Genomic DNA, 24,988 nt, shown 5'->3' on the forward strand with positions numbered 1-24,988 from the left:
TATCTTTGATATTTTATCACATTGGTTATTGTTTTACAGTTTTGCATAGTGATCCAACATTGTACATTCTTGTAAATGCAAATTACACAGCTCATTTGATATTTCATTCATTAAATAAATTGTTCAGAATATAGCCTCGGCCTGTATTGTACTGTGTGTGTGTTTAAATCAAATGAATGCTTATTGATAAAATATCTTAAGCCTCAGTTGAATTAATTGTGCTTGTTGCAGTGTGTATGATTTCACTTTTTCAGATGTGGTTGCATGGCTAAATTCAAATCCTCTCCCCACAAAGGAACAGTAACAAAACAATGTGTTGCATGTAAATCAACCAAACTTTATTTATACATCAATTCGACTGAAGACGGCTGGACGGCAGGGAAACACTCTGCAGTTTGGCTTCCAGGTCTCTGATGTGATCTGCCACCTCATCCAGAACACCTGTGGTGATTCAGAAGAAAGATTAATTCTGGTCTTTACACAATTTATTAAAATAATAGACCCTGTTGACACACACACACACACACACACACACAGTCAGACACAGACTCACACTTTATTAAAATAATAGACCCTGTTGACAGACAGACACACACACACTTATATAAGAAAAATAAAATGTGTATGTAATCCGTTGTTTACAACAGATGGAGTTTCTTCCCTGCAGGAGGCGGGTCGCAGAGTCATGGTCCAGTTTATCCTCCATCGCTGCAGTTTCTCTCTGTTTGCTCTCCGGTTCCTGGACAGACGCTCCACAGACTGCCGTGTGGAGCAGCGGCCGACACCGACTCCTGGTAGGAAGCGGTGTGAACTCATTCCAGCTGAAGAGACTTGGAACAGCATCGGCTTTACGGCGGCTAACACTTAGCTCCTGGACGTAGCCGCCGGAGTGACATGTCAGCTGCAGACGTGCTGCTCCCCTCGTTAAGAACAAATCTGGGCCCCTCCCCGCCGAATCGCCTGAATCCACTTCTGTCTGACCTCTCCGTTCTTTGGAAACGAGTAAAAATTAAGATAAGGCTGCTTCAGCCCATTAGAAAAGCAACCAGGTACTCGACCGCATCGTTTGTTTTTAGCTTGAGGCAGGGCTACCGGAAGCAAAGTCACCCACAGATGGCGTATTTCCGGCTAAAAAACCAGGAAGTGTGAAAATAGGTGCGTTCGACATGAGAAAGCCAGAGGCAGACCTTTAAGACTTTTGAGCCGCCCCGCCCAGATTTGGCCCGGCGTCTCTGATATGTAGGTCCTACGTAGGGCATCGAAAACTCGCGAGACCCAAACGAGATCGGTCACAGAGGTAGCCGCGTGAGCTGCTGGAGAGCAACTCACTGCAGCTGCCTGGCCCACCTCTCTGGTTCATCCAGGCAGGGGATTGGACCCGAGCCCACTCCTCATCAGTTTGATGACAACACGCTTTATTTGCAGAAATAAACACCCAGTCCCAGCTCCAGTCCAGTGTAGAGGGGGGAGGGGGGCGGCGACTACATACTGGGGGGGGGGGGGGGGGGGGGGGGGTGTAGCACAAAGGTGGCGAAAAAGTAACGGAGCAACACAAAAACAGAATCCAGAGATCAGAGGCCTGTTCTACCATGTCCACCAACGTATGATCATTAATCACATTGCTAAAAAGCACAAACAGTAATAAAACAAATGATAAAATAAGCAGCTCTCACCTTTAGTAGAGCTGCAGTCTCCTCTTTTTCTGAATTTTCAATAGCACAACACTTCATATTGATTTGACCAAGCCAGTGGAGTTTGCTGTTGTTTTTTAAGCATAAAATAGACTGAAAACTTTATTTATTAATTTTTTGGACTGAGGGGGCGAGGCAGTCTGCCCCCCTTGACGCCTGGTCCACTTGCAGCAGCAGCACGCGTCACATGACAGAAGCCAAAACGTAACTTAAAATTATTTTGTTTTTTAAATTTTATTTATTTCAGTGAACTGAATATGAATTAACACAATGTGACAGACAAAAGAAATTATGTTTTTGTTTTTAATAAGAAAAACAAAATTACCCCTCTGACAGCCAGGGGGGGCAAGGAGGCACAGGCGGGGGGCATTGCCGCCCCGGACGCCGGGCCTGTAAACACCCCCCACGGTGGGAGTCATGAGAAACACAAACATGGAGAACATAGGGTTGTCCGAGTTGGAGGCTGACTTATAACTCCGCCCCACGGCTGACGCCGTCTACTTCGTCTAGCTCCGCCTCCCTCTGGCTCTGCCATCGTGAACGCACCTAAAGGTCTATGAGCCTCAAATTATTAGTGATGGCAATCTGAAGCTTTCTGAAGCAACAAAGCTTTCAACACAATTGTATCGAAAAAAGGTTCAGTACTGGAAGCTTTTCAAATCAGAGCCCAACAAGGACCCCTGGTGGTGAAAGTCAAGGAAAGCATGTCATGTGTCAGAGCTGAATGAATGTGATGTATGGGTAATTACATTTTCTAAATTATTGAATGATTTGTCCACATCACTAAAACCTAGTAGAGCTAATATTTTGATGTCAGCATTTCTATTGTTCATAGGCCAACTTGAATAAAGATGGGGATGAAAAAGCAGAGTGTTCATATGTATGACTGAATGTGTTTGAAGTGACCAGTACATTTGCTGTGTCTCACATAACAAGTCAGCAGCAAGCTGACTTATCATTTGAGACACATTAATTATCTAGTTATCATGAGAGACAGTGGAAGTGAATTGACGTTGGCAGATGCTGGCCACAAACTAAACACTGGACCTAGAAAAATAAATTACAAATGAGGGTTGTTTTTTAAAGAAGGGATTTGGTCTGACAAAACAATATGACATATTGTTGCAACTTGCAACCAACCACCCTAAATATATTTCAAAGTCTAACATTAAGAATGAACAAAATGTAGGCATAACACATTTGCTCATAACACCCTTGTTGGGTGAAATGAAATCAAATCAAAGTGTTCCAAAACTTCAGAACATCCTCTTTTTGTCACAGGCTCCATATCAAATCTATATTCGCTGTCTCTCACTCTCTCTCGACTCACAAACCGCCTCCACAACCCACAAACAGCTGCAGCGCGTTTTAAACCTGTGAAGCAGCGGCTGAAGCGTCACGTGGGTGTGCGCGAATGAAGCTTCAGACGTCACGGATCACGTGATTATCAGGAAACGAATCAAGCTCCGATACAAAGCTCCACAATCCGTGTATCATTCGTTCAATTGATATTCAATTAAGAATCAAAAAACAAAATATTGAAAAATGAGTCGTTTTTCCTTTTTTCGTTTTTAAAATGAAAACAAATAAATGAAAATTTGTTTGTTTTTCAATATCCCGTTTGTTAAGACAGATCAAGTAAAGGAAAGTTGAAATACGGCCACAGAGCAGACTTTAATGTGATTTTTCAATTTCTTCGATCTCCGTGACCCGGAAGTTCTATCGTCTGTGTTTTGGTTTTTGCCGGCGGGAAACGTGGGCGGGTCACGGGACCCTGTGGGTCAGTTTAAGGCCAGCACACACTACTATACACTACTACAGAAGGATCAGGCCTAATTTTGCCCCGATCTTCTCCTCCCGACCGAAGCCGACAAGGTCCGACTGTCGGGAGTAAGATAATGATCTCGGGTCTGATCTTCGTGTAGTGTTCGGGGGGTTCAGAGAGATGTTTTCCGGTCGGAGCCTCTCGGGAGGCGTCGGAAGGGGAGATCGTAGATAATGAACATGTTGAATATTTCTGATCGCAAATCCTGTGGTGCGTGGAGCTCTGAGAGGCGCTGATCAGCTGAGAGCTGACCTGTCCACGCCCTCGAAATAAAGCTCCCTGATTGGCTGGTGCTGCTGCTTAAAAAAAAATCCCCTCTCAGCTGTCAGGGATGGAGACATATGTGAAATATATTCACTATATGACAGTGAAAGAGAAAAGTCAGAACTCCTAAACTCAGCAGTGAAGAAAGTGAGAGGTTAATCCTCAATACCTGGATCCTCCTGGATAAACTGTATTTCCTCCATTCAGACCCAAACTCCGATCTGCTCATTCATCTGCATCGCCAGTCCTGCAATAATCCCAATGTTTGAATTCATGTCCACTATTAACCATCATGGAAAAAAAAGAAAAAAAAAACTTTCCCTGCCTTCAGAGAGACGAGCGAAGCATAATGAAATTTACCTAATCGCTTAAGAGCAGTAGCAGACTCTGACAAAGCTCTTAAATCATTCTTTTTGTCCCCAGATTGGATAGTTTACACCAGAATAAAATCTCGTTGAGCTTTGATTAGGTAAATTTCATTATGCGTCGCTCGTCTCTCTGAAGGCACAGAGTCAGGATATTAAAGTTGTTGTTTTTTTTTTTTCATCTATTTTTTTCCTCATTCTTCCGTGATGGTTAATGTAGGACTTGCGATGCAGATCGGAGTTTGGGTCTGAATGGAGGAAATCCAGTTTATCCTGGAGCGATCCAGTTATTGAGGATTAACCTCTCACTTTCTTCACTGCTGAGTTTAGGAGTTCTGACTTTTCTCTTTCTTTCTTTCTTTCTCTCTCTCCTCGGAGCTGATCAGCTCCTCTCAGAGCTCCACACTCCACAGGATTTGCGATCAGAAATATTAAACGTGTTCATTATCTACGATCTCCCCTTCCGACGCCTCCCGAGAGGCTCCGACCGGAAAACATCTCTGGATCTCCACCTTCCCGCCGACAAAAACCAAAACACAGACGATAGAACTTCCGGGTCACGGAGATCGAAGAAATTGAAAAATCACATTAAAGTCTGCTCTGTGGCCGTATTTCAACTTTCCTTTATTTGATCTGTCTTAACAAACGGGATATTGAAAAACGAACCAATTTTCATTTATTTGTTTTCATTTTAAAAACGAAAAAAGGAAAAACGACTCATTTTTCAATATTTTGTTTTTTGCTTCTAAATTGAATATCAATTGAACGAATGATACACGGATTCTCCACTGAGAAAAGGTTCATTTTTTCAACACATGCTTCGAAGCTTCGGTGTCACGGTTAACATCACTACAAATTATTGAGAGGCTAAGCTAACGCAGTGTAAATGAACGGGAGGCTAAGCTAACGCAGTGTAAATGGACGGGAGGCTAAGCTAACGCAGTGTAAATGGACGGGAGGCTAAGCTAACGCAGTGTAAATGGACGGGAGGCTAAGCTAACGCAGTGTAAATGGACGGGAGGCTAAGCTAACGCAGTGTAAATGGACGGGAGGCTAAGCTAACGCAGTGTAAATGGACGGGAGGCTAAGCTAACGCAGTGTAAATGGACGGGAGGCTAAGCTAACGCAGTGTAAATGGACGGGAGGCTAAGCTAACGCAGTGTAAATGGACGGGAGGCTAAGCTAACGTCAGCGTGACTCACCAAGTCCGCAGTTCAACAGTCTCGCGGCTCAGGCTCAGACGCTCGGCGGCTCCGGTAGTCAGCTCCTACAGTCCCACATTCTCTGCATTCAGTTGTGGAACGTTTAGATTTGACTGAAGCAGCAATGATCAGACAAACCTGCAGCAACTTGTCCCAAACTGAGCCCTCACGCTACTTCCGGCAGACAGCTGCAGCCAGTGTTTGTAATCTGTGATTGGGCGCGCTCCGTCACGTGACTACATGGCGTCATTGAGTACGTAAGCACGCAGGAAACTTCAGTAAACAGCAAAACTGAAAGGTGGAAAACAGACAAACTGAAAAAAGAGTTTTTCCACCTATCGGTCACACATGTCATTTACTTATAATTCTATAATCCATGAAAAAGAGCCCAACCAAATATTGAGCACAGAGAAATGGACATACTTTTCACAAGCCTTTTGTAAATGTTATTTTTATTTATTCATTTCTGAGACAGAATTTTGGGTTTTCATTACCTGTAAGCCATCATCATCAACATTTAAATAAACAAAGGCTGGGAATATTCCACTCTGTGTCATGAGTCTGTATCTGTCCTGTATGGGTTTGACTTTCTGAAATGAGTGACAAGAAACATTGAACATTTTCATGATATTCTAATTTTCTGAGGCATAAAGGTCCGCTGCATGAGAAGATACAGCACCGCTTGACCTGACAAGATGGAAACAAACAAACAAACCTGTAAATATTGACTTCAAAGTATTGATTACTTGGTTAAAGCCGGGGTAGACAATGTTGTCTAAAAGCACTTTTAGTCATACTGAGTGAAATGTTCTTTGCCCCCTGGGAGAAGTCAATAAATTATGTGGACGGAAAAAGGTGCGGAAAAAATCTGACCGCTGTAGCGGCCACAGGAGTGTAAAAACTCCGACCAATCGAAAGGTGCGGACCGCTCTTCTGGAACCAATCAAATCCCTTCGCCGTTCTACCAGCCCCCTGCGCGTTCATTTCAATGGCGTGCGCTGACCCTGGTTCAGTGCGCGCGCGCGTTGCCAAGGCGCTCTTGGCGCTCGCGGCTCGCGTGAAAAATAGAAGGAAGCGGAGCGGCGCGCTGCGCTCCTGTGCGCGTTGTGTGCGGCAGTCAGAAAGGTTAATGACATTGGAGGCGATCACAAACTTTCAAGCTGTGCAATAAAGAAATGTTGTCCACAGTCACAAACTACAACTACGAACAATTTCTTGACTCCTTGTTTCAGTCCTGAACAGTTTCAGAGTCAGCAGCTGGACTGAAGTCAATCAGTTCAACACACAGTGTGTTTTCACCTCCTGAACTCTCTCTCTACATTTCCTCCCCCCTCCCTTCAGAGCAGCAGTGGGTGGAGCCACATGGTGGCTCACTGGGTGGAGATCAGAAAAACTAGTTTCACTTCTCCAGAAGTGAAGCAGAGGGAAAGAGAGGCTGGACGTCTGCTCAGGATTTCTACTGCTGTGAGTAGAAACTAATGCTGACTAATGTGAGGAGGAATCAGATTAAAGTGAACTTTGTTTGGATTGTAAGTTTACTAAAAATCAGTTGTTGGCAGCTTAAATGCATCCAAGATTTATACTTTTAAAGGGGAACGGTCGTTTTTACAATCTGGACCTTATTTCACATTCGTAACAACAACATTTACTCACCCGTTTGACTTTCGTGTGATTAGCAGTTGGTTCGGAGATAATTAGATGCCCCCATATCCATATAACGGCAGCGGGCGGGGCACCGACATGCAGCCGTGACAGACGCTCTTTTCTCTTATGCTTGTTGTGGTGTGGTAGATACATGTAAATTTATTAAGTCAGCATCACTTAGCGCTATTGGGAAGTCTGTAAACCGGCTAGATTGATGATGTCATCACACTGCGCCGCTGCGCACATTCATTCTGTTTGTTTACATGGAAGTAGCGTCTCTGCTCTGCAGTCAGACCACGGCATCTCGATCGGCTTTTTTAGGCAGTCAGAGTTTATTTTCAGCTGGTTGTAACTTTGGTACAATGGTTCCAGTGTGCATATATCCTGGCTGTGAAAGTAAAATGACCAGCTGGACGTCACTGAGCTCACAGGCTCCCACTTCGTGACCGGGATTTATTGAAGCTATGGCTAATAGCGCTCAACACGGACCCCAGCATCAAAGTTCAAACTTTATGACGTTTAGATTATCGGGTGTGTAGTGCCCACTTCACATCGGAGGACTTCTTCCCAGTTCAGGAATGAAATGAAGGCCAGAAGATCCAGAGAATGAACCTCAAAAAGAATGCCATTCCAGCGGCTGCAGGAGGAGGACAGGTCAAGGTAACGTGATGCTAATAATATTCATTTTTTGCTTTACTAATGTCTAGAGGCTGGGATGTTTTAGTTCATTTGAGCAACAACAAAGGATGATACAAGTATATTGTGTTGGGGTTTACGATTGGTAATTGGGAATAAATTACTGAAGTATTGATTACGGGAAGTAATGGATTAATTTAAGTAATTTAGTTACTTATTAATTTCAGTCAATTTTGATTTACCAATTAATAATTGCAGGTCATTAACAGTGGATCACCAATAACAATCAATTACTGCGTAATAAACTGTTTAAAGTGAAGCACCAAGTAATTTAACCCAACATCAATTATTATTAATCAGAATAAATGGCTATTTATTCGTTAATAATGTCAAATAATCAGCTATTTCTGACTGGTGGAGGTCGGTGTGCGCTTGCGTGGCCCTGGTGATGGCACGCCTGCGCAGGAGGGAGAGCCAGAGAGAGAGAGAGAGAGGGAGAGAGAGAGAGAGAGAGCAAAGGGGGGGTTCCGGACCCCCCTTGGTGTGCGGATCTGAGAAGCCTGGACAGACAGCCACAGACAACTGGGAGGGATTCTAGAGAGCTGATCCTGACCCTGAACTGCTTCCAGTCTGAGAGCTGCTGAACACCAAGGCTGCCAGAGTCCTGGACAGAGTCCTGAACAGAGTCCTGGACAGAATCCTGAACAGAGTCCTGGACAGAGTCCTGAACAGAGTCCTGGACAGAGTCCTGGACAGAGTCCTGAACAGAGTCCTGAACAGAGTCCTGGACAGAGTCCTGGACAGAATCCTGGACAGAGTCCTGGACAGAGTCCTGAACAGAGTCCCGAACAGAGTCCTGGACAGAGTCCTGAACAGAGTCCCGGACAGAGTCCTGAACAGAGTCCCAGACAGAGTCCTGGACAGAGTCCTGAACAGAGTCCTGGACAGAGTCCCGAACAGAGTCCCGGACAGAGTCCTGAACAGAGTCCCAGACAGAGTCCTGGACAGAGTCCTGAACAGAGTCCCGGACAGAGTCCTGGACAGAGTCCTGAGACGAGATCTGGCGAGACGGAGAGGGAGAGAGAGAGAGAGAGAAGTGGGGGCGAGTGACGCTGCGCGTGTGTACTCCTGACGGAGGTCTACCGCGCGGGTTCAATTTACTAGTCTCGTGTTAGTAAAGAGAAGAGAAGAGGAAAGATGAGCCTGTCTTCCTATCTCACACGCACAGATGCACGGCCAGCCGGCATCTTGCGGGTCTGATCTGTGAGGAGGAAGCGCGTGCTCGTGAACGTGCGCACGGGGGCGCACGAGGAGAAAGAGAGAGAGACAGAAAGGAAAACAGTGCAACTATCATGAACGGGCTTCAGTCCTGGTTCACAATAAAAACACACGCATTTTCACCACTATTTGACTACCTGTACCTGCCCAAGGCTCACCTCTGTGTGATGAGGGATTTAAGGAGTGTTTGGTCGTCAGGCGTGTGGCGGAGGCTTGGCCCGGCCGTGGCCAAGCTGTGTTGCAGTCGGTGAAATACGGTGATTTCAGTGGGGAGATCAAAGCCGTCGCTCTGATCTCGATCAGGTTCTCTGCGTCCAGAAGAACCCTGGGCTCTTGGAGGGGTCCACGTGGAGGAAAAGAGGCGTCCGGTTCTCCGGTCTGGGCCCTCAGTCGGTTCTTGGTCGGCTGCAGGAGGAGGAAAAGGGGGAGACAGAGGCTGCTGCAGCGGTGTGGTCCTGGTGGTCTCTCGGTCCGCTCCAGGGGCAGGTCCTGCTGTTCTGCTCCGCCAGGAAAAGGTTTCACCGGTGAAGGAAAGGTGGTCCCAAAAAGTCCCGGCCAGCGGGTCCGTTCGGTACCGGGTTTAGTCCGTTGGAGAGACGCGCTGCGCACGACTTTCTTAAGGTGCATTCACACCGGACGCGTTGCAAGCGTCAGGTGCATCACTGACGCCTCAAAGTTGACGCGTGTAAAGTGTGGAGTTCGACGCGTGTTCAAATGACACACGATGCTTGCAACGCGCACGACGCGCGGCAGCTCACTGGCGGGAGTGGGAGGAGCTTGTGTCCTGTCTTCATGTTGACAATGGCGGGATCGGTGCAGAAATCACTAAACTCTTCAAATGTATAACTTTATCGATTTTTTTTTTAAAAATTAGGCGACAAAGTGGTCGTTCAGAGCCCGATTGTGTCGTTTGTTTGTCTGAAAACCAACTGTTTATGATTTTGTTCGGACGAATTCGGCGAAATGTGAGCCAGCCGCAGTGAGCGGCTCCAGCACGGAGGTGTCAGAGAAGCAGAGAAGCAGGAGAGAAGCAGAGCACACACGAACCCTGGACCCGCCACGGGGTCCCCCCGCCCGGCACGGCGCCCAGCGCTGTTCCCCCGACCCAGCAGCCCAGCCTCCAGGCCCGGTCGGGCTTTGGCGGCAGGCGACGCGGATCACACCTTCGGCCGCCCCCGCCTCTCCGACCGGCTCCCCGGCGACCCGTAGCAGGACCAAGACGCGCGGTCTCACCCAGGTCCTACGGAGCGGGCCCGCTCCGGGCATCGCACTGAGTCGGTCCCGGGGGTCCACCCCCCGGTGCGACGCGCCACCCCAGCAGCGGGCCCGCCGGCGAGCTTCCGCCTCTCCCGGGCCCAGTTTGATGAGCTTCTGGCCTGCGTCAGCGCTCAGAGTGCTCGTCTGTGATTGGATGACGCGCGCGTTGACGCTTCCAAAGTTCAATTTTCCCAACTTCAGGCGTTGACGCCTGCAACGCGTAACGCGCGTGATGCGCGTCGCCAACGCTCGAAACGCTCGGAAAGCGACGCTCGAAAAGCGCCTGACATGCGTTAGGTGCATTGAAGCTCATCCACCATAGACTTTGAATGTAAAAGCGACGCCCGTGATGCTTGCAACGCGTCCGGTGTGAACGCACCATTAGACAAACTTTTGTTGAACTGAAGATGGCGCGTCTGGTGACTCTGTTTGACTGGCGAGTGAAGCTCCCGCCCCCAGGTTCTACTTGGCCAATCAGACGGTGATCTGGGTCCTCCCTCCTCTGCTCTGGGGAGGAGCCTCATGAGCGCCCTCGTGAGGTGGGCGGTGGTATTGCACCCTTATCTGGTTTTCTTCCGCTGTGAAGAGAGATGAGTGGCCATTACATGAGGGTTTCTTTGTTCTGAGCACATGGTGAAAGAGGGCAGCCATTTCAGGCTCCGTGGGACAAGATGGCGCTGGTCTCCTGCTGGGGGAAGAAGTTTCTCTCCTTTGTTCTAGAGAGCTTCAAAGTCTGCTGCGTCTTCACCACAGTGGGGGTCATGTCTCCTGTGTGAAGGGGGACAGTATTCACAAACAACATGACTCCTGTTGTTGTCCGGGCCTGTTGTGCTGAGCAGGCCGAACTGACTGAAATATTTCTGGTCAAGTTTGGCGTCCCAACATCTGTCAATAACAAGAGTTGTACATAAACAGTAAAATATTCTGTACACTGTTGCTCAAAAAGGAGTAGGAACAAGTAGACATTAGTAAAGCAAAAAATGAATATTATTAGCATCACGTTACCTTGACCTGTCCTCCTCCTGCAGCCGCTGGAATGGCATTCTTTTTGAGGTTCATTCTCTGGATCTTCTGGCCTTCATTTCATTCCTGAACTAGGAAGAAGTCCTCCGATGTGAAGTGGGCACTACACACCCGATAATCCAAATGTGGTAAAGTTTGAACTTTGATGCTGGGGTCCGTGTTGAGCGCTATTAGCCATAGCTTCAATAAATCTCGGTCACGAAGTGGGAGACTGTGAGCTCAGTGACGTCCAGCTGGTCATTTCACTTTCACAGCCAGGATATATGCACACTGGAACCATTGTACCAAAGTTACAACCAGCTGAAAATAAACTCTGACTGCCTAAAAAAGCCGATCGAGATGCCGTGGTCTGACTGCAGAGCAGAGACGCTACTTCCATGTAAACAAACAGAATGAATGTGCGCAGCGGCGCAGTGGGATGACATCATCGCTTCAGAGTTGCTCAATCTAGCCGGTTTACAGACTTCCCAATAGCGCTAAGTGATGCTGACTTAATAAATTTACATGTATCTACCACACCACCACAAACATAAGAGAAAAGAGCGTCTGTAACGGCTGCATGTCGGTGCCCCGCCCGCTGCCGTTATATGGATATGGGAGCTTCTAATTATCTCCGAACCAACTGCAAATCACACGAAAGTCAAACGGGTGAGTAAATGTTGTTGTGACGAATGTGAAATAAGGTCCAGATTGTAAAAACGACCGTTCCCCTTTAATATCTTCTTAGTGTGCTGATAATGTGCTTCATTATACTTGTAGCTTATTTCAATTAATAGAAAAGCTAAACTTTGCAGTTAATAGTCAACATACTTTATCATTACTTTGCTGTACTACTTTTCTAGTACACACACACACACACACACACACACACACACACACACACACCTTATAAATGATGGAACACGCGACATCCCTGGAAGGTTCTCCCTTTATTTAATTTATCAGCAGAATCCAGACTCAACATCCTGAGGATGTTGAAATAGCGTCAGAGTTGAATCATGAGACCTTCTCCTCCTCCTGACTGGATCAGTCATTCTACTTCGTGTGATGCTTAGCCCACCTACGGGCTTCGCTATTGGTGCTCTCCCTGGTGCCAGCCAATCACTGAGACAGATCCCACAGGGGAATCCCGCCATTCCCGCCCGTGCGCTGGCACACTGCCACGCCCCTCACTAAGGGGATATCATCAGCGTCCGTCAGGCCCACTTCCTTCTTCTTTCTCAGCCTTGAGACTGATCTGAAGCTCCAGACTCAAGATTCAAGACAAAGACAAAGACAAGAGAAGACATGGACAAGCCAGCCCGTGAAGAGTCACCATCCGGCGTCGGGCCGTTCTCCTGCCGCGGCTGCGGCGCACCGCTCTAGAAAGGACAGCTGCTTCACCTGTAAGCATCTAACTCTGCATGTTCCTTCGGCCTGCCCTCTTCTCCCGCTGGAAGAGGCTCAGTGGTGGACTGCCTTCTGGGGAGGTGTGTTTCCCGCTCTGCTCCTGGGGAATCTGGCCTGGCAGAGCGTCTTGACGACTGTCCTCACCGCAGCCTCCCCAGAGCACTCAACACGTGCGAGATGAGGCTCCAGCGTCATGGAGGCCTCCTCCCGCGCGTTTTTTCAGACGTCCCGCGCTCGTCACGCCCACTCTTGCACCCTGGTTCTTCCTACGACCAAGAGCGCCGGGCACCCCCCCCTCCCGCAACGTTGGTGGCCCTGCTGGTAGCCGCTCGGGACAAGCGGCAGATGGAGGCGGTCGAGGGACGCTCTGGCTGTGACCAGACACCCGTCCTCGCTGAGGTGACAGTATGTGACTAGCCTCCGCTCATGAACCAGGGTTCCTCGGCCATGAGTGTTGAGGGCTCTCTCCAATGACGTTGGCAATTATCCTGTCCCCCTCCGCTGGCACCCCCCCTGCTCACGCTGTGCTTGCCGTCTGGCGAGGAGTGCTGATCCTGCCTCCCCTCGCCGCCCCCTCCATGACGGCCGCTGTCGGTCGTGGCCCCTTGCCGTCATGGGTCGCGGAGCACCCGGGCCGCCGGGGACGCTGTGGCCATGGCCAAGCGCCCCCGAGTTCTAAGGAGCCCAGTCCTTTGCATCACACCAGGCTCGCATTGCTGGGGCGAGCTGAGCGCAGCTGTGACTTCTCCCGGTCCGTGGCGGCTCCCCCGGATGGGATCATTCTGTTTGCGCATCGCGCTCACGCCACTACGGCGTATTGCGCTTGATGAGGTTCTTCTCACTCCCCCTCCAGTGGCAACGGCCAGGCCGGCCGCTTGTGTTAATGAGGTACACAGGACGGGCGCCCATGGTGACGTGGTGTCGGTTCCCAAGCGTAGCAGTTTGGCTCCCACGGCAGTGTGGAATGCCGTTCCACTTGCGCTTCTTGTCCACCTCCCGGCGAGGAGCACCGAGCATCCCTCTCCCGCGACTCTCCTCCCACCCTCCTCCGACATCCTTGCGGCGGAGCGGAGGTGTAATCGATGGCGCGCAGACCAAGGAGAGCGGCATCCCTTTCTCCCGCACTCCTCCGACAGGCTCGCGGTGGAGCGGAGGAGAACTTACGGTGCCTGGACCATGATTGGCAGCTCCCTGCAGCAGGACAGCTGGACGTTGTTTCCCCAGCGACTGGGATTACCAGCGGTGCCCGGGCCCCGATGCGACTCGGGACCACGTCCCCCTCCACTTGCTTTTGCTGCCACGAGATGCCGGGGACCGGACAGACGGCCTGCTCCCCGCTGCCTCCCAATCTGCACTGCGTGCAGCCCTTTCGTTTTGGGCCCTCCACCTCTTTGTTCGATAGGACGGGCAGGCCGGGACTCCTGGATGTGAACGTGGTACAACCGCTTACACTTCACTTTCACGCATGGTGCGAGATGTTGGGTCCACTCTCACCCTGGTCGTCCAGGAGGCTGAGGTGCGGTTACACCCTGCAGTTTGCAAGTCGCCCGCCTCCCTTCATAGGAATCCTCCACACGTGGCTCTCATGCCCCTCGGGGTGGCTGCGCTAATGGAGGAAGCATCCTCACTCCTTCTTCGGGGTGCGATAACGGAGTTGAGCATGGAGGAGGCGCACTCGGGCTTCTACTCCCCTGATTTCTTGGTTCCCAAGAAAAAGGGTGGAGTGAGAATCATTCTGGACCTGCGGGTCCTGAACACTCATGTGGCCGCCGGGAGGTTCCGCATGCTAAAGGTCAGGCACCTCCTGGAGAGCGTCCGCCCCGGGGACTGGAAGTTCATCAGATTCGCCGTGGTGTTTTCAATACAACCATCTCCCTTTTGGATACTCCCTCGCTCCGCGCACATTCACCAAGTGTGTCGAGCCCCTCCGTTGTTGAGGTCTGACGATGCTCACCTACATCGACGACTGGCTGATACGAGCGCCCTCTCACCGGGAGGCCGTGGAGCGCATGGCCCTGGTCTTGCACCACATCGAGCTCCTGGGGTTCATGGTGAACAGAGACAAGAGCGCACTCATCCCAGCTCAGCAGATGGCTTATCTGGACCAGGAGCTGGATGCTCTCACCATGACAGCTCGCCTTTCTGAGGAAGGCAAGCCTCTCTCCTGTCACTCCTGAGGTTCCTGATCACGTCATCCACGGTTCAGGTCCACCTGGTCAGGACCGTTCTGGGGATGATGGCTGCGGCCCATCCCGTGGTTCGCTTGGGCCTTCTGCACATGTGCAGGCTCCAACAGTGGTTCAGTCGCCTCTGCCTTTCGGGGATGTGGGACAGACGCAGTCCCGCCCCAGGTGCAAAACGACCTCCTGTTCTGGCTGAACCAGTTCTTCTCCTGCAAGGAGTTCCCATGGGCTGCGTGTCACATCACGTCGAGGTGTTCACGGATGCATCTCTCGCAGGTTGGGGAGGCATGCTAGGCCACCTCATGGTGGGTGGTGCCTGGGACTCCACACCCATTCACATCAATGTGCTGGAAATGACTGCATTACAGCGCGTGCTGCTCCATTTCCAGGTCAGGCTGTGGGGCAGCCATGTGCTGGTCAGGTCAGACAACACCACAGTGGTGGCGTACCTGAACAGGCAGGGAGGGACGAGGTCTCCCTCCCTACATTGCAAGGCGGTGGAGATTATGTTGTGGGCGGACCGGCACCTGTCTTCTCTGAAAGCTCAACACGTGCCCGGGCCTCTCAACGTCGGCGTGGACAGCATGTCTCGGGGAGGCCCACTCCCCGATGAGTGGAGCCTGTCCCCCCGAGTGGTAGCCCGACTCTGGCACAGGTTCGGGCCCCCCGCGGCAGTCCTTTTCGCCAGTGCAGAGAACTCACAGTGCCCACTTTGGTTCTCGCTCAGGTCGTCAGACGAACCTGACGCCCTACTGCAGGCAGGGGGCACCCTCCGGTCCCGCCCCATCCTGGGCAGGAGTCTTTTGGCCTGGATGCTGAGCTGGTGAGACTAGTTGTACTAGATCTCCCCCGGCTGTGGTGTCCACCATCCAGAGTGCCAGGGCCCCCTCCACCGTTAAGGCTCACAGGTCTCGGTGGCGCCTCTTCATGTCGTGGTGCTCGGAGAGGGATCTGGACCCGGTGTCCTGCACCGTCGGTGGGGTGCTGGAATTTCTGCAGGCTTTGCTGGAGAGCGGTTGCGTTGCATCCACTCTCGCTGTGTTTGCATCGGCCATCACGATGGGCCACCAAGGCTTCGGGCGTTTTTCGACGAGCAGTCACCCACTGATGAAGCGGTTCTTGCTAGGGGCGTGTCGGCTGCGGCCTCCCCCCAGGCATGTAGTTCCCCCGTGGGACCTCCACACTGTACTGGATGGTCTGAGGGGTCCCCCTTTCGAGCCTTTGGAGCAGGTGGATGTCCGCTTTCTCTCCTTCCAGGCTGCCCTCCTTTTGGCATTGGCCTCTGCCAAGAGGGTTGGGGATCTCTGCGCCCTGCCGGTCCATCCCTCCTGAATGGCTTTCAGTCAGGACTGGGGACTGGTTCACCTTTGGCCTAACCTGACTTTTCATCCCAAGGTGATCACTTCGGAGTTTCGGTGGAGAGTGATCCGGATCAGGGCACTTTGCCTGGCTCGCCAGGAGATGACCCTCGGTTGCGGTTGCTGTGTCCGGTCAGGGCTCTGCGTTGCTACGTTGAGTGCACGACTGGCTTTCACACTACGGACCAGCTGTGTGTGCAGTTTGGGGCCAGGGAGCGTGGCCCCCTGCTGTCCTCCCAGCGTCTTGCCCACTGGGTTGGGGGCGCTATCGCAGCTGACGATGAGGCGTGGAACCGCCTGTCGCCTGCGGTGATTCACGCTCATTCTACATGGAGCATTGCCGCTTCTGCGGCTCTGTGCACAGGTGTCACGGTGGATAACATCTGCCAGGCCGCCTCTTGGGCCTCTGCATCCACCTTTGTGCGCTCTTATCTGATGGATATGTGCACAGACTCTGTGGCCATGTCAGTTTTCAGCGAGAACAGGAGTTCTGTCATTTAACTGTGTTCTTTCTTGTCCAGACCAGATACTGCTTCCCTGGGGGGATTCAGGCCGTGTGTGGTTCTGTTGCCTGCCGTTGTGACTCTGATGCCCTGGCCGGCGTATGTGTGCCATCATGTTACGCTAATCCTGTCAGCCTTCCAGCTGGGGGTACATTTATCCCAACAGCCTCCGCCTTGGTAGTGTGCGAGTAGCGAAGCCCGTAGGTGGGCTAAGCATCACATGAAGTAGAAATTATAGTTACTAAACGTAACTACAGTTCTATGAGTGTGTGCTTGCCCACCTACCTGCGAGACCAGCTGTCCTGCTTCCGTTTCTCCTGGGCTGTTCAGAAGAAGGAAGTTGAGCGGGTGCACACTGATTATATCCCCTTAGTGAGGGGCGTGGCAGTGTGCCAGTGTGCATGCAGGATTGGCGCGTCAGTTTTCGGATCTGTCTCAGTGATTGGCTGGCGCCAGGGAGGGTACCAATAGCAAAGCCCGTAGGTGGGCACGCACACACTTGTAGAACTGTAGTTATGTTCAGTAACTGTAATTTTCTAAACACTGATCGTTCACTGCAGAACATCTGGATGGAGCAAACGGTGGAGGTTCCTCTCTCTTCACTGTAGGGTGAAGACATCCAGAGGATCTTGCTCCAGCTCGCTCCCCCCGCCGTTAAAATAACATTTTGATACACACAGACCTGTGTATGCACAGTGCGCCGCGGAAGGATATACCGGCGCACAGTAGCTGAGTCTTTGGCTTCTACTGGTGTGCTCCGGTATATCCTTCCGCGGAGCACTGCGCATGCGCAGGTCTGTGTGTATCAAAATGTTATTTTAACCAATTGAAAAGAAAACACGTCTTTTAAAATGTTTTATAACCATTCGGATTTACTTCACGTGCTAATACGCCGTCCCCTGGACCACTGGAAGGAGTATTTTGTCCACTTTCGTCAGTCCGGCTCTGTTCCCTGTTGACTTCCAGCAGTTGAGCTAAGCTCACTACGATGGTAACCAGCCACTGGACCAAGAGATACAAAAAAGGTATTTATGAGCTTGTCTAACTTGTCTAACTTTGTGAATGATTGGGATAGGGCGTGGGTAAAAATCTTCGGAGTATTCCTTTGAAGGATGATATTCAGATTTTTAATTGTTGTCATCTTTGCAGAAAAGTGCACCATTTTCTAGAGAAGGCTGTCTGTAATCTCTTGATCTCTTGTATACAACACTGTAAATGCAAACAATGACATGACTTAGGTGTAAATAGTATATTCAACTTAATTCATGCTAGTTTTTTAAGTTTACTTTGTTTCACCAAGTTTTCTGTACTTTTTCCATGCTTACTTGTTCCACTCAGTGATATTTACTTGACTCTTTTGAGTGTGTGGCACCATTTGTGACCATTTCTGTTTGGCGCGCGTTTACCAACGAAGAAGAATGAGGCATTAACATGCAAGCTGTTGAAGCGGTGCAGACAGCCCCAATACGACAGGCTGGCCTTGATTCCGGCTTTTGTTTGTAATTTGAAAGTACGGACTCCCGAAGACATGGGCGTTGGGGAGGTTCTTGTAACGCCACCATGCTTTAATCTGTAACGTTTCAGCCAAAGTTGACCTGTGATGACTGTTGTTGCTGTTTGCAAATATGGACACACAAAAAAAACCAATAAATAATAAATAATGGTTTTCATAAAGTTATTTTTGGGAGTTGTCATTTGTAAGTAAGCTGAACTAAGGTACATGAAGTGCATTTTATTTAGTATTAAGTACTACTCACACAGTGTTTGAAGTCCATGTATCATCTTATCAGAAGTGTGGTGGCTGAGCAGTGAGCGCTCTCGCCTCACAACCAGAAGGTCATGGGTTCAATCCCTAGACCATGTGACAATTTCTTTGGTGGAATGTGTTAATTTGACTCAAGGAATTTTAGTTCAAAAAACTTGGTTGGAAGTTAACATTACTTCAGATGCTTGCAGTGCTCACAACTTTAAAAGAAGAAGCTCACTCAGATATGATAATTTCACTCGACACAGTTAAAGGTTGTATCGAGGATTTTCCATGGAGAGAGAAATCCAGTGACAGTTAGTCCTTTTTGAAATGCAGCGCATGCGTGACCCACACCCCCTCCTCCCCTGCTCTCTAGGGAGGAACGCCTCCTCCTTACGCAGAAAGTAGCATGTAGCAACTTAGCATCATAGCGCTAACACATAGCTACCAACGTGTCCTTTTGAACAACACAAACACAGCGAATATGAGTAAAATCCTGCACTTGCGCCAAATCCTGTCCCTGAGCCGTCCCTGCTCTCGGTGGATCAGAGGAGGACGGGGAGGTTTGTGTGGAGCTGCAGGACTGGAGCAGACGCTCCGAGCTCACAGCTGATCTGTGTGTGGCTGCAGCATGCAGGCGTAAACAACCCCCCCCTCCTCCTCTCACTCCAGACTTTTTCATACAAGTCTTGTTTTAAGACTAAAACTTACATTTTCGCCAAATGGCAAGCACGTTGCAGCTATAATTAAGACAAATTGTCTCAAGTCTACAGGTGAAAAGGTGTTGATAGCGGCAGCAGAGCCTAGCAGGGGTGGAGCGTGTGGGGGAGGGGGGACGAAAAGGGTGTCGGAGCATGACAGTTACGCTACAAATGTAGAGAGGTTGATTGACATGTTAGAAAACCAATAGATAACGAGGCTAACTCGTTATTGATTAGCTAAAATAATGTTGGTTTTACAACCTCCAGAGCTGATTAATGTTTATGATTTTTTTTTGATCACGATAAAAACAAGGCTGCTACAGCTTAATAACACCATTTTTTAGCTTTAATTAATTTTTGTTATTAATAAAGATCTTCTATACAACCTTTAAGTTCTTTTACTTAAATTTCCCAAGGTAATCGGTTTCCTAAATTCGTTTGAGTAAACTTAACTTGTTAGAATTTACAGTGAAGTAACAAGGACAAGTAATGAATTTTTAGACATTTTTGTTTTATTTTCCAGGATTTAGGAGGTGAGCAAAGGTCTTAAAGGAGCTATCCGTGATTCTGAGAACTGACTTCAGTTTGAAATGTTGGCTCCGCCCCCGAGCTCTCTGACTGGTTCCTCACATTGAGAAAACCCTCCCACTCCCCCCTCCGCTCTGCTCCCACTCAGCGTGCACAACGCTACATGCACATCCCATAAGGCCTCAATCACACATACGCGGCTGTGTGAGCGCGGATCTGTCCGGGTTTGCACGGTGTCTGCGCGGAATTCTCAGAACTGCATGCAAACAGATCAGTCCTTTCACACTCCACGCGCGGGGAACGCGTGGTCCCTGAGCGTGGCCCGTTCAAATCCGCGCGGCGGTTTCTAAATAGAAATCAAGTCTATTTTTCTGCGCGGACTTGAGCGGGCTGTGCGCGGCGTCCCGTTGAAACCAATGGCAAAAACACACATCTCGTGTCAGCTAGGCTTTCTATGCATGCATTGAGCTCATGTCTGCTCACAAACTCGTCACCAGAGGCTTTTACCAGTGTTCTGCTCCGTCTGTTTTTCCGCGCAGCTTGGAGCGGAGTTCCATTGAAAACAATGAAGACAGGTCCCAGTTGTCATATATGCAGATATATTTTCCGTTTGAATTTACTATTCGGCACAGTTGAGAGGAGCGCGCATGTCTAGATACACATATCTAGAGATCTATATCTATAAGTCTATGCCGGAGCTACGGAAGCCGCATTGTGTTGTGTGTTATTGACTGCCGATGCTGATGCACGTTTTTGGATGCTGCTCTTGGGAATAAACATCCTTTAGCTCCCGAAACGCCTCTGGAATTACTTCAAACGTATGACACTAGTAGCCCATTGCCGCAGACAACCCGCTCACGCAGACCGCGCTGGTGAGAAAGGGACGCCTGAACACGCCGCTCCAGCGCCCGCGCGGTCAACGCGTCCGCCCCGCCCCGCGCAGTGACTGCGTATGTGTGATTGAGGCCTAAGTGTGCACAATGCTCCAGAGGAAACACAGCAGAAGCTACTTCGACTCTTTTTTGTTCAAAATAAATGGCCACTTCATCTCAGGTAAACCATATTTTACCTTCTCACTACATGTTCAATGCAAAAAGTAGCTGCAAAAATGAATTTGTAACAGCAAGTGGAGGTATCGCCACTTTCCCTGTTGCTCCTTCGGCTTCCATGCTGGTCTGTTTACGGGTGTCTTGCACGCGCTGAAGACGGCACTCCCCCCCGCCCCCCCTGCTGCTGCTGCTGCTGCTGCTGCTGCCGCCAGTGGAGCAGAGAGGTCGTCACGCTAAATCCTCAGGCAGCGCTTTGCGGGGCCAGATATCCAAAACACGTTGATCAATGTGTGATTTTTTTTTTCTCACAGAAATGTAGTATGGACTTGCTAGTACATGATGTCAAAAGCATTTTTCTCACCCTGGTTAAATTAAAATCACGGATAGTGCCTTTAAGGCCATTATTGCCTTGAATTGCATCCATTTCATTCTCATGAACACAATATCTACTGTGCCTTAAGCAATGGCGGATGGTGGTGAAATTTGTTGGGGGGGCTAACAAATGCTTGCATAATACCGATTAAACAGTTAACAGAGCTGCAAAAGTAACATCACTAGTGCTGTCAGTTTTAAACATTTGATCGCAATTAATCGTGATTCATGGATAGCTGTCAACAATTAACTTTTTTTAAGTTGAGATTAATCGCAATGAAGAATCTAATCTTCATAAATCAGTCCCAATATCAGGAAAAAGACTATTATCCTCTAGTTCTTTTCTTTGACCCAATTGGCAGACCTCAATGGATTAATCGCGATTAATCCATTGACAGCACGAAACATCACCTATGATACACACAGTTACATCAATTATAGGTACACTGTTCTTTTTTAGTGTGGTCTCGCTCTCTCTCTCTCTCTCTCTCTCTCTCTCTCTCTCTCTCTCTCTCTCTCTCTCTCTCTCTCTCTCTCTTTCTCTCTCACGCACACACGTGCATGTGCACGCACACACATATACATTTCTGCACTACAAAACGTGTTCCAATCCAACTTCAACGACTGCCCACAGATAACCTGCTGCAGCTGCTTGGTGCCATGTAGCCAAACACGCCTTCAGTACAGCAGCTAACCTCAGCAACAACAAGGCGTCACAGTCCTTTAACAGGTCGACATGGGCCTACCTTATTTGAAAAGAAGCTCACATCGACGCCTTTCTGGGATGCAAACAGGTTAACCACCATGTCGTTGAAGTCGGGTAACTTTTGGATGAAGTCCCTCTGGATAGACAGTGTGGCAGCTGCAGTCAATCAAAGCAAATAATCCACTTTGTTCATGCTGATGCCGCCATAGCTGAACTTTTTCTCCCTCCTTCCCAACTCTGGCACCAATAGCAGCCCCGCTGCATTAAATTGCCGCTATTGGTCAAAAGTCAAGTGGCCTGTGGGCTAACTGAAGTTAGCCCAAAATGCTCAGTAAACCACGGGGGGCGGGACATGACACCTGTCAATCACTTACAAGAAGGAAATGAATGTATCTGCTGGGGCTGTAAAAAATCAACCCATTTAGAGATATTCTATATGTTCCTTTTGACTGATTGGTGCTGTTGCTACCTTTGGTTTCACTTTAACTTAAAACAATCTGTTGTAAGTTATTTCAAAAATAATTTTCTCATCTTTTTTGTGTTAGCTGTCTTTTTGTGCTGGGAGGGCTCAGCCCTGCTGGCCCATTTATACCAGCCAGCCCTGGCCTTAAGAGTATGTTATCAAATTAACACTCAGTTGGCCTCAAGGATGAGCTGCATAGATTTTGGTGGTCAAGGTTTGACTTCAGTGTTACGTAATAAATCTGTTGAACCAACAAGGCATTCTGATTGTTGCATCATTAAGATTGTAATGAATGGAAAATAGTGATGTAAGTGTGATGCCTTTTGATTAGATTTAATTTATTACCTCATAATAACATGTAATTCAAACAAATATATATTATTCACCTTGAATATGTAACCTTATTATTATGCAATTCAAACAATATACTTTATGTTTTTTAAATAGGTACTTCGATTGTTATTCATTGAGATTAAATAGACTTTATTTATAATGAACACATAAACCCGATGATTATGCATGTAAAATAAATAGGGGTGGGACTCGATTAAAAAAATTAATCTAATTAATTAGGGCCTTTGTAATTAATTAATCTCAATTAATCGCATATCGATATTTGACCCGAGATCAGTGAGGACCTTTCTTTTTCTAATGGATTTTGGTATAGTGAATCAATATAGTGATACATGAGCTTAAGCAACAAAACACTGTTCATTTTTTCAGCAAGGAAGGAGGAATTTAACCAAGACAATTAAACCAATACACATTGATTAGTGAAACTTTTGTTGGGCTGGGCGAGGGTCCTTGAAGTAGGCGGAGTGACGTCCTCTTCAACTCTAGCTGTATGCCAGGCTTGCGTGTTGGCCGCTGCTGCGACAGGCTTAGCATTCAGATGATATAGCAGGCTGGATGTGCTGCGATGGGATGCAAATTCTTTGCTGCACAATGTGCATCCAGCTGTGGTTTTATCCACGCTGCCATCCGCTGGCTTTTTAAATCTAAATTTTCTGTGCACGAGACCAAGTAGTGCGCTGTCGTCGGGAGCACTCCCCAGTAAGGAAAGTCACTATTGGCTGTCTTAAAAGTCGCCAGAAGTCGCTAGATGAGGTCGTTACCTAATTTGCAATTTGCATGTAATTGTAATGGACGCTGTAAGAAAGAGGAATAACGTCATGGGAGAAGCAAAATGTGAGTTAAAAAAAAACACCCTAAATATGTTTAGAACTACAAATTAATTTTCTTCTGTTTATTCTTGGTTTGTCAGCAAGTGAGCAGCGGCGTATTTGCGCACACGGGATTCATTTGAAGTGTGGAGGAGTGGTGTGGGTCTGCTCTCTGCTCTGCAGCAGCAGGGAGCGCTGTGTGAGACTGGCCGCCTGTGAGTGCTTTGGGACGGGGGAGGGGCTCACGCAGCACCTCATTGAGGACAGCAGCTGCAGAGCGAGACGTCCTGTCACGTCTCCAGAGCTCCAGAAAAAGTCGCTAAATTTGTTGCTAGTCGCTTTTGAGAAAAAAAGTTGACAGGAGGCTTTGGAAAGTCGCCAGATTTAACGAGAAAGTCACCAAGTCGGGAGCTGTTTCGTTGTTGTGTCACAGCGAAATATGTCCGGGTGAAACTCGTCCGGTGACAAACGTTCCGCGACAATTTGCGATAATTTTTTTTATCGCGTTAAAATTTCTGTAATTAATTAATCGTAACTAACGCGTTAAAGTCACAGCCTTAAAAATAAATATACTTTATTACATTTATGAATATTCATGATGTAATGTTTATTAGATCAGTTTGGTTTAGAATTACTTAAAAAATGAATGGAAATTTGTCATGTAATAAAATTACATAAATCTTAAAAGTTAGGGGTAAATATTTCTGAGTGTAGGAGCTCCAAGGCGAGAACCAACTGCCGTCGGGGCTCTACTCCAGATTTTTCTGTAGGGGCGGGGTTCCCTTAGCCTTTGTCACTTCCATGATGACCACAAGGCAGTGGTGCTATTTTACCCATAGCTGGGGGTTGCAACATGCAGACAGGGGGAGACAGGAATCAAACCAACAACCTCTCGATTTTAAGACGATTGCTCTCCCCACAGCCGCCCCAATGTTATTATCCTTACTGTATATTTACAAAAAGTGCAGTTTGTGGAAGGACATTTTCAATATACTACTGACAGTATGAATAAACTTACAATACAATTAAGGACAGTTTTGTTTCACCAGGGAAGCAGAAGTTGAAGCTTGACATTCCAGCTGAACAACGGCTGGAAGGTGAAGTGAAGCTGCTGGATTTCCTGAATGAAATCAAGCTGTGACGTCTTCTCCCTTCTCTCCACACTGAGTCAATGCCTCCTCCTCTTTCACAGATCTCACAGCTGAGGGATCACTGACGTCTCTGAGCTGCAGGGGGCAGCAGCTCACCAGCAGAACCAGGGCAGACCAGCGTTCACAGGAGCAGGAAATCAGAGGAGGGTTGGGCTTCAAACCTGCTAAGCAGGAAGAGAAACTCTTCAAACACTGGCCGTTGTTGAGAGGAGGAAATGGCTCAGGGAGGAGCTCAGATGGATCCACTAAAGTTCTCTTGTTCCATCTGTCTGGATCCCCTGAAGGATCCGGTGACGGTTCCCTGTGGACACAGCTACTGCAGCAACTGTATTAAAAGACACTGGGATGAAGAGCAAAACAAGGGAATCTACAGCTGTCCTCTGTGTGGGGACAAGTCCAGGAGGAGGCCTGACCTGAGGAAAAACATCATGTTAGCAGAGTTAGTGGAGGATCTGAAGAAGACTGGACTCCAAGCTGCTGCAGCTGATCT

The 24,988-nt window shown here is 48.6% G+C and overlaps 2 protein-coding genes and 1 long non-coding RNA gene across 9 annotated transcripts in view; 2 read left to right on the top strand and 1 right to left on the bottom strand.

The window, feature by feature from the left end:
* Positions 1–24,988, top strand: part of LOC115408965 (tripartite motif-containing protein 16-like) — a 232,283-nt gene that overhangs the window by 172,070 nt on the left and 35,225 nt on the right. Inside the window, exons 1-2 of one of the 6 annotated variants that reach the window (XR_003933827.1) lie at positions 6,750–6,811; positions 12,410–13,355. The exons of 2 other annotated variants lie outside the window; for them this stretch is intronic. The gene's annotated coding sequence lies outside the window, so the exon portion shown is untranslated. Of the gene's footprint in view, positions 1–6,734; positions 6,812–12,409; positions 13,356–24,396; positions 24,445–24,988 lie in introns of those variants that run through there. 3 more of the 6 variants (XR_003933828.1, XM_030119903.1, XM_030119907.1) reach the window with 3 other exon arrangements.
* Positions 317–5,533, bottom strand: LOC115408968 (uncharacterized). 2 transcript variants are annotated; one of them, XR_003933830.1, is made up of 3 exons: positions 5,348–5,533; positions 643–791; positions 317–441 (listed from the first exon to the last, which is right to left on the bottom strand). It is a non-coding gene; the product is annotated as an uncharacterized LOC115408968 (long non-coding RNA). The 2 variants fall into 2 exon arrangements; XR_003933829.1 differs by having other exon boundaries at positions 320–791.
* LOC115408964 (tripartite motif-containing protein 16-like) overlaps positions 13,455–24,988 on the top strand; it is a 13,720-nt gene continuing 2,186 nt past the window's right edge. Inside the window, exons 1-2 of the mRNA XM_030119900.1 lie at positions 13,455–17,643; positions 24,540–24,988. The exon at positions 24,540–24,988 is cut by the window's right edge and continues 2,186 nt beyond it. Coding sequence (XP_029975760.1) covers positions 24,714–24,988 — 275 coding nt within the window. The 5' untranslated portion in view covers positions 13,455–17,643; positions 24,540–24,713. The remainder of the gene's footprint in view (positions 17,644–24,539) is intronic.

This window comes from Salarias fasciatus, chromosome 22, assembly GCF_902148845.1.
Source record: "Salarias fasciatus chromosome 22, fSalaFa1.1, whole genome shotgun sequence".
Taxonomy (NCBI): domain Eukaryota; kingdom Metazoa; phylum Chordata; class Actinopteri; order Blenniiformes; family Blenniidae; genus Salarias; species Salarias fasciatus.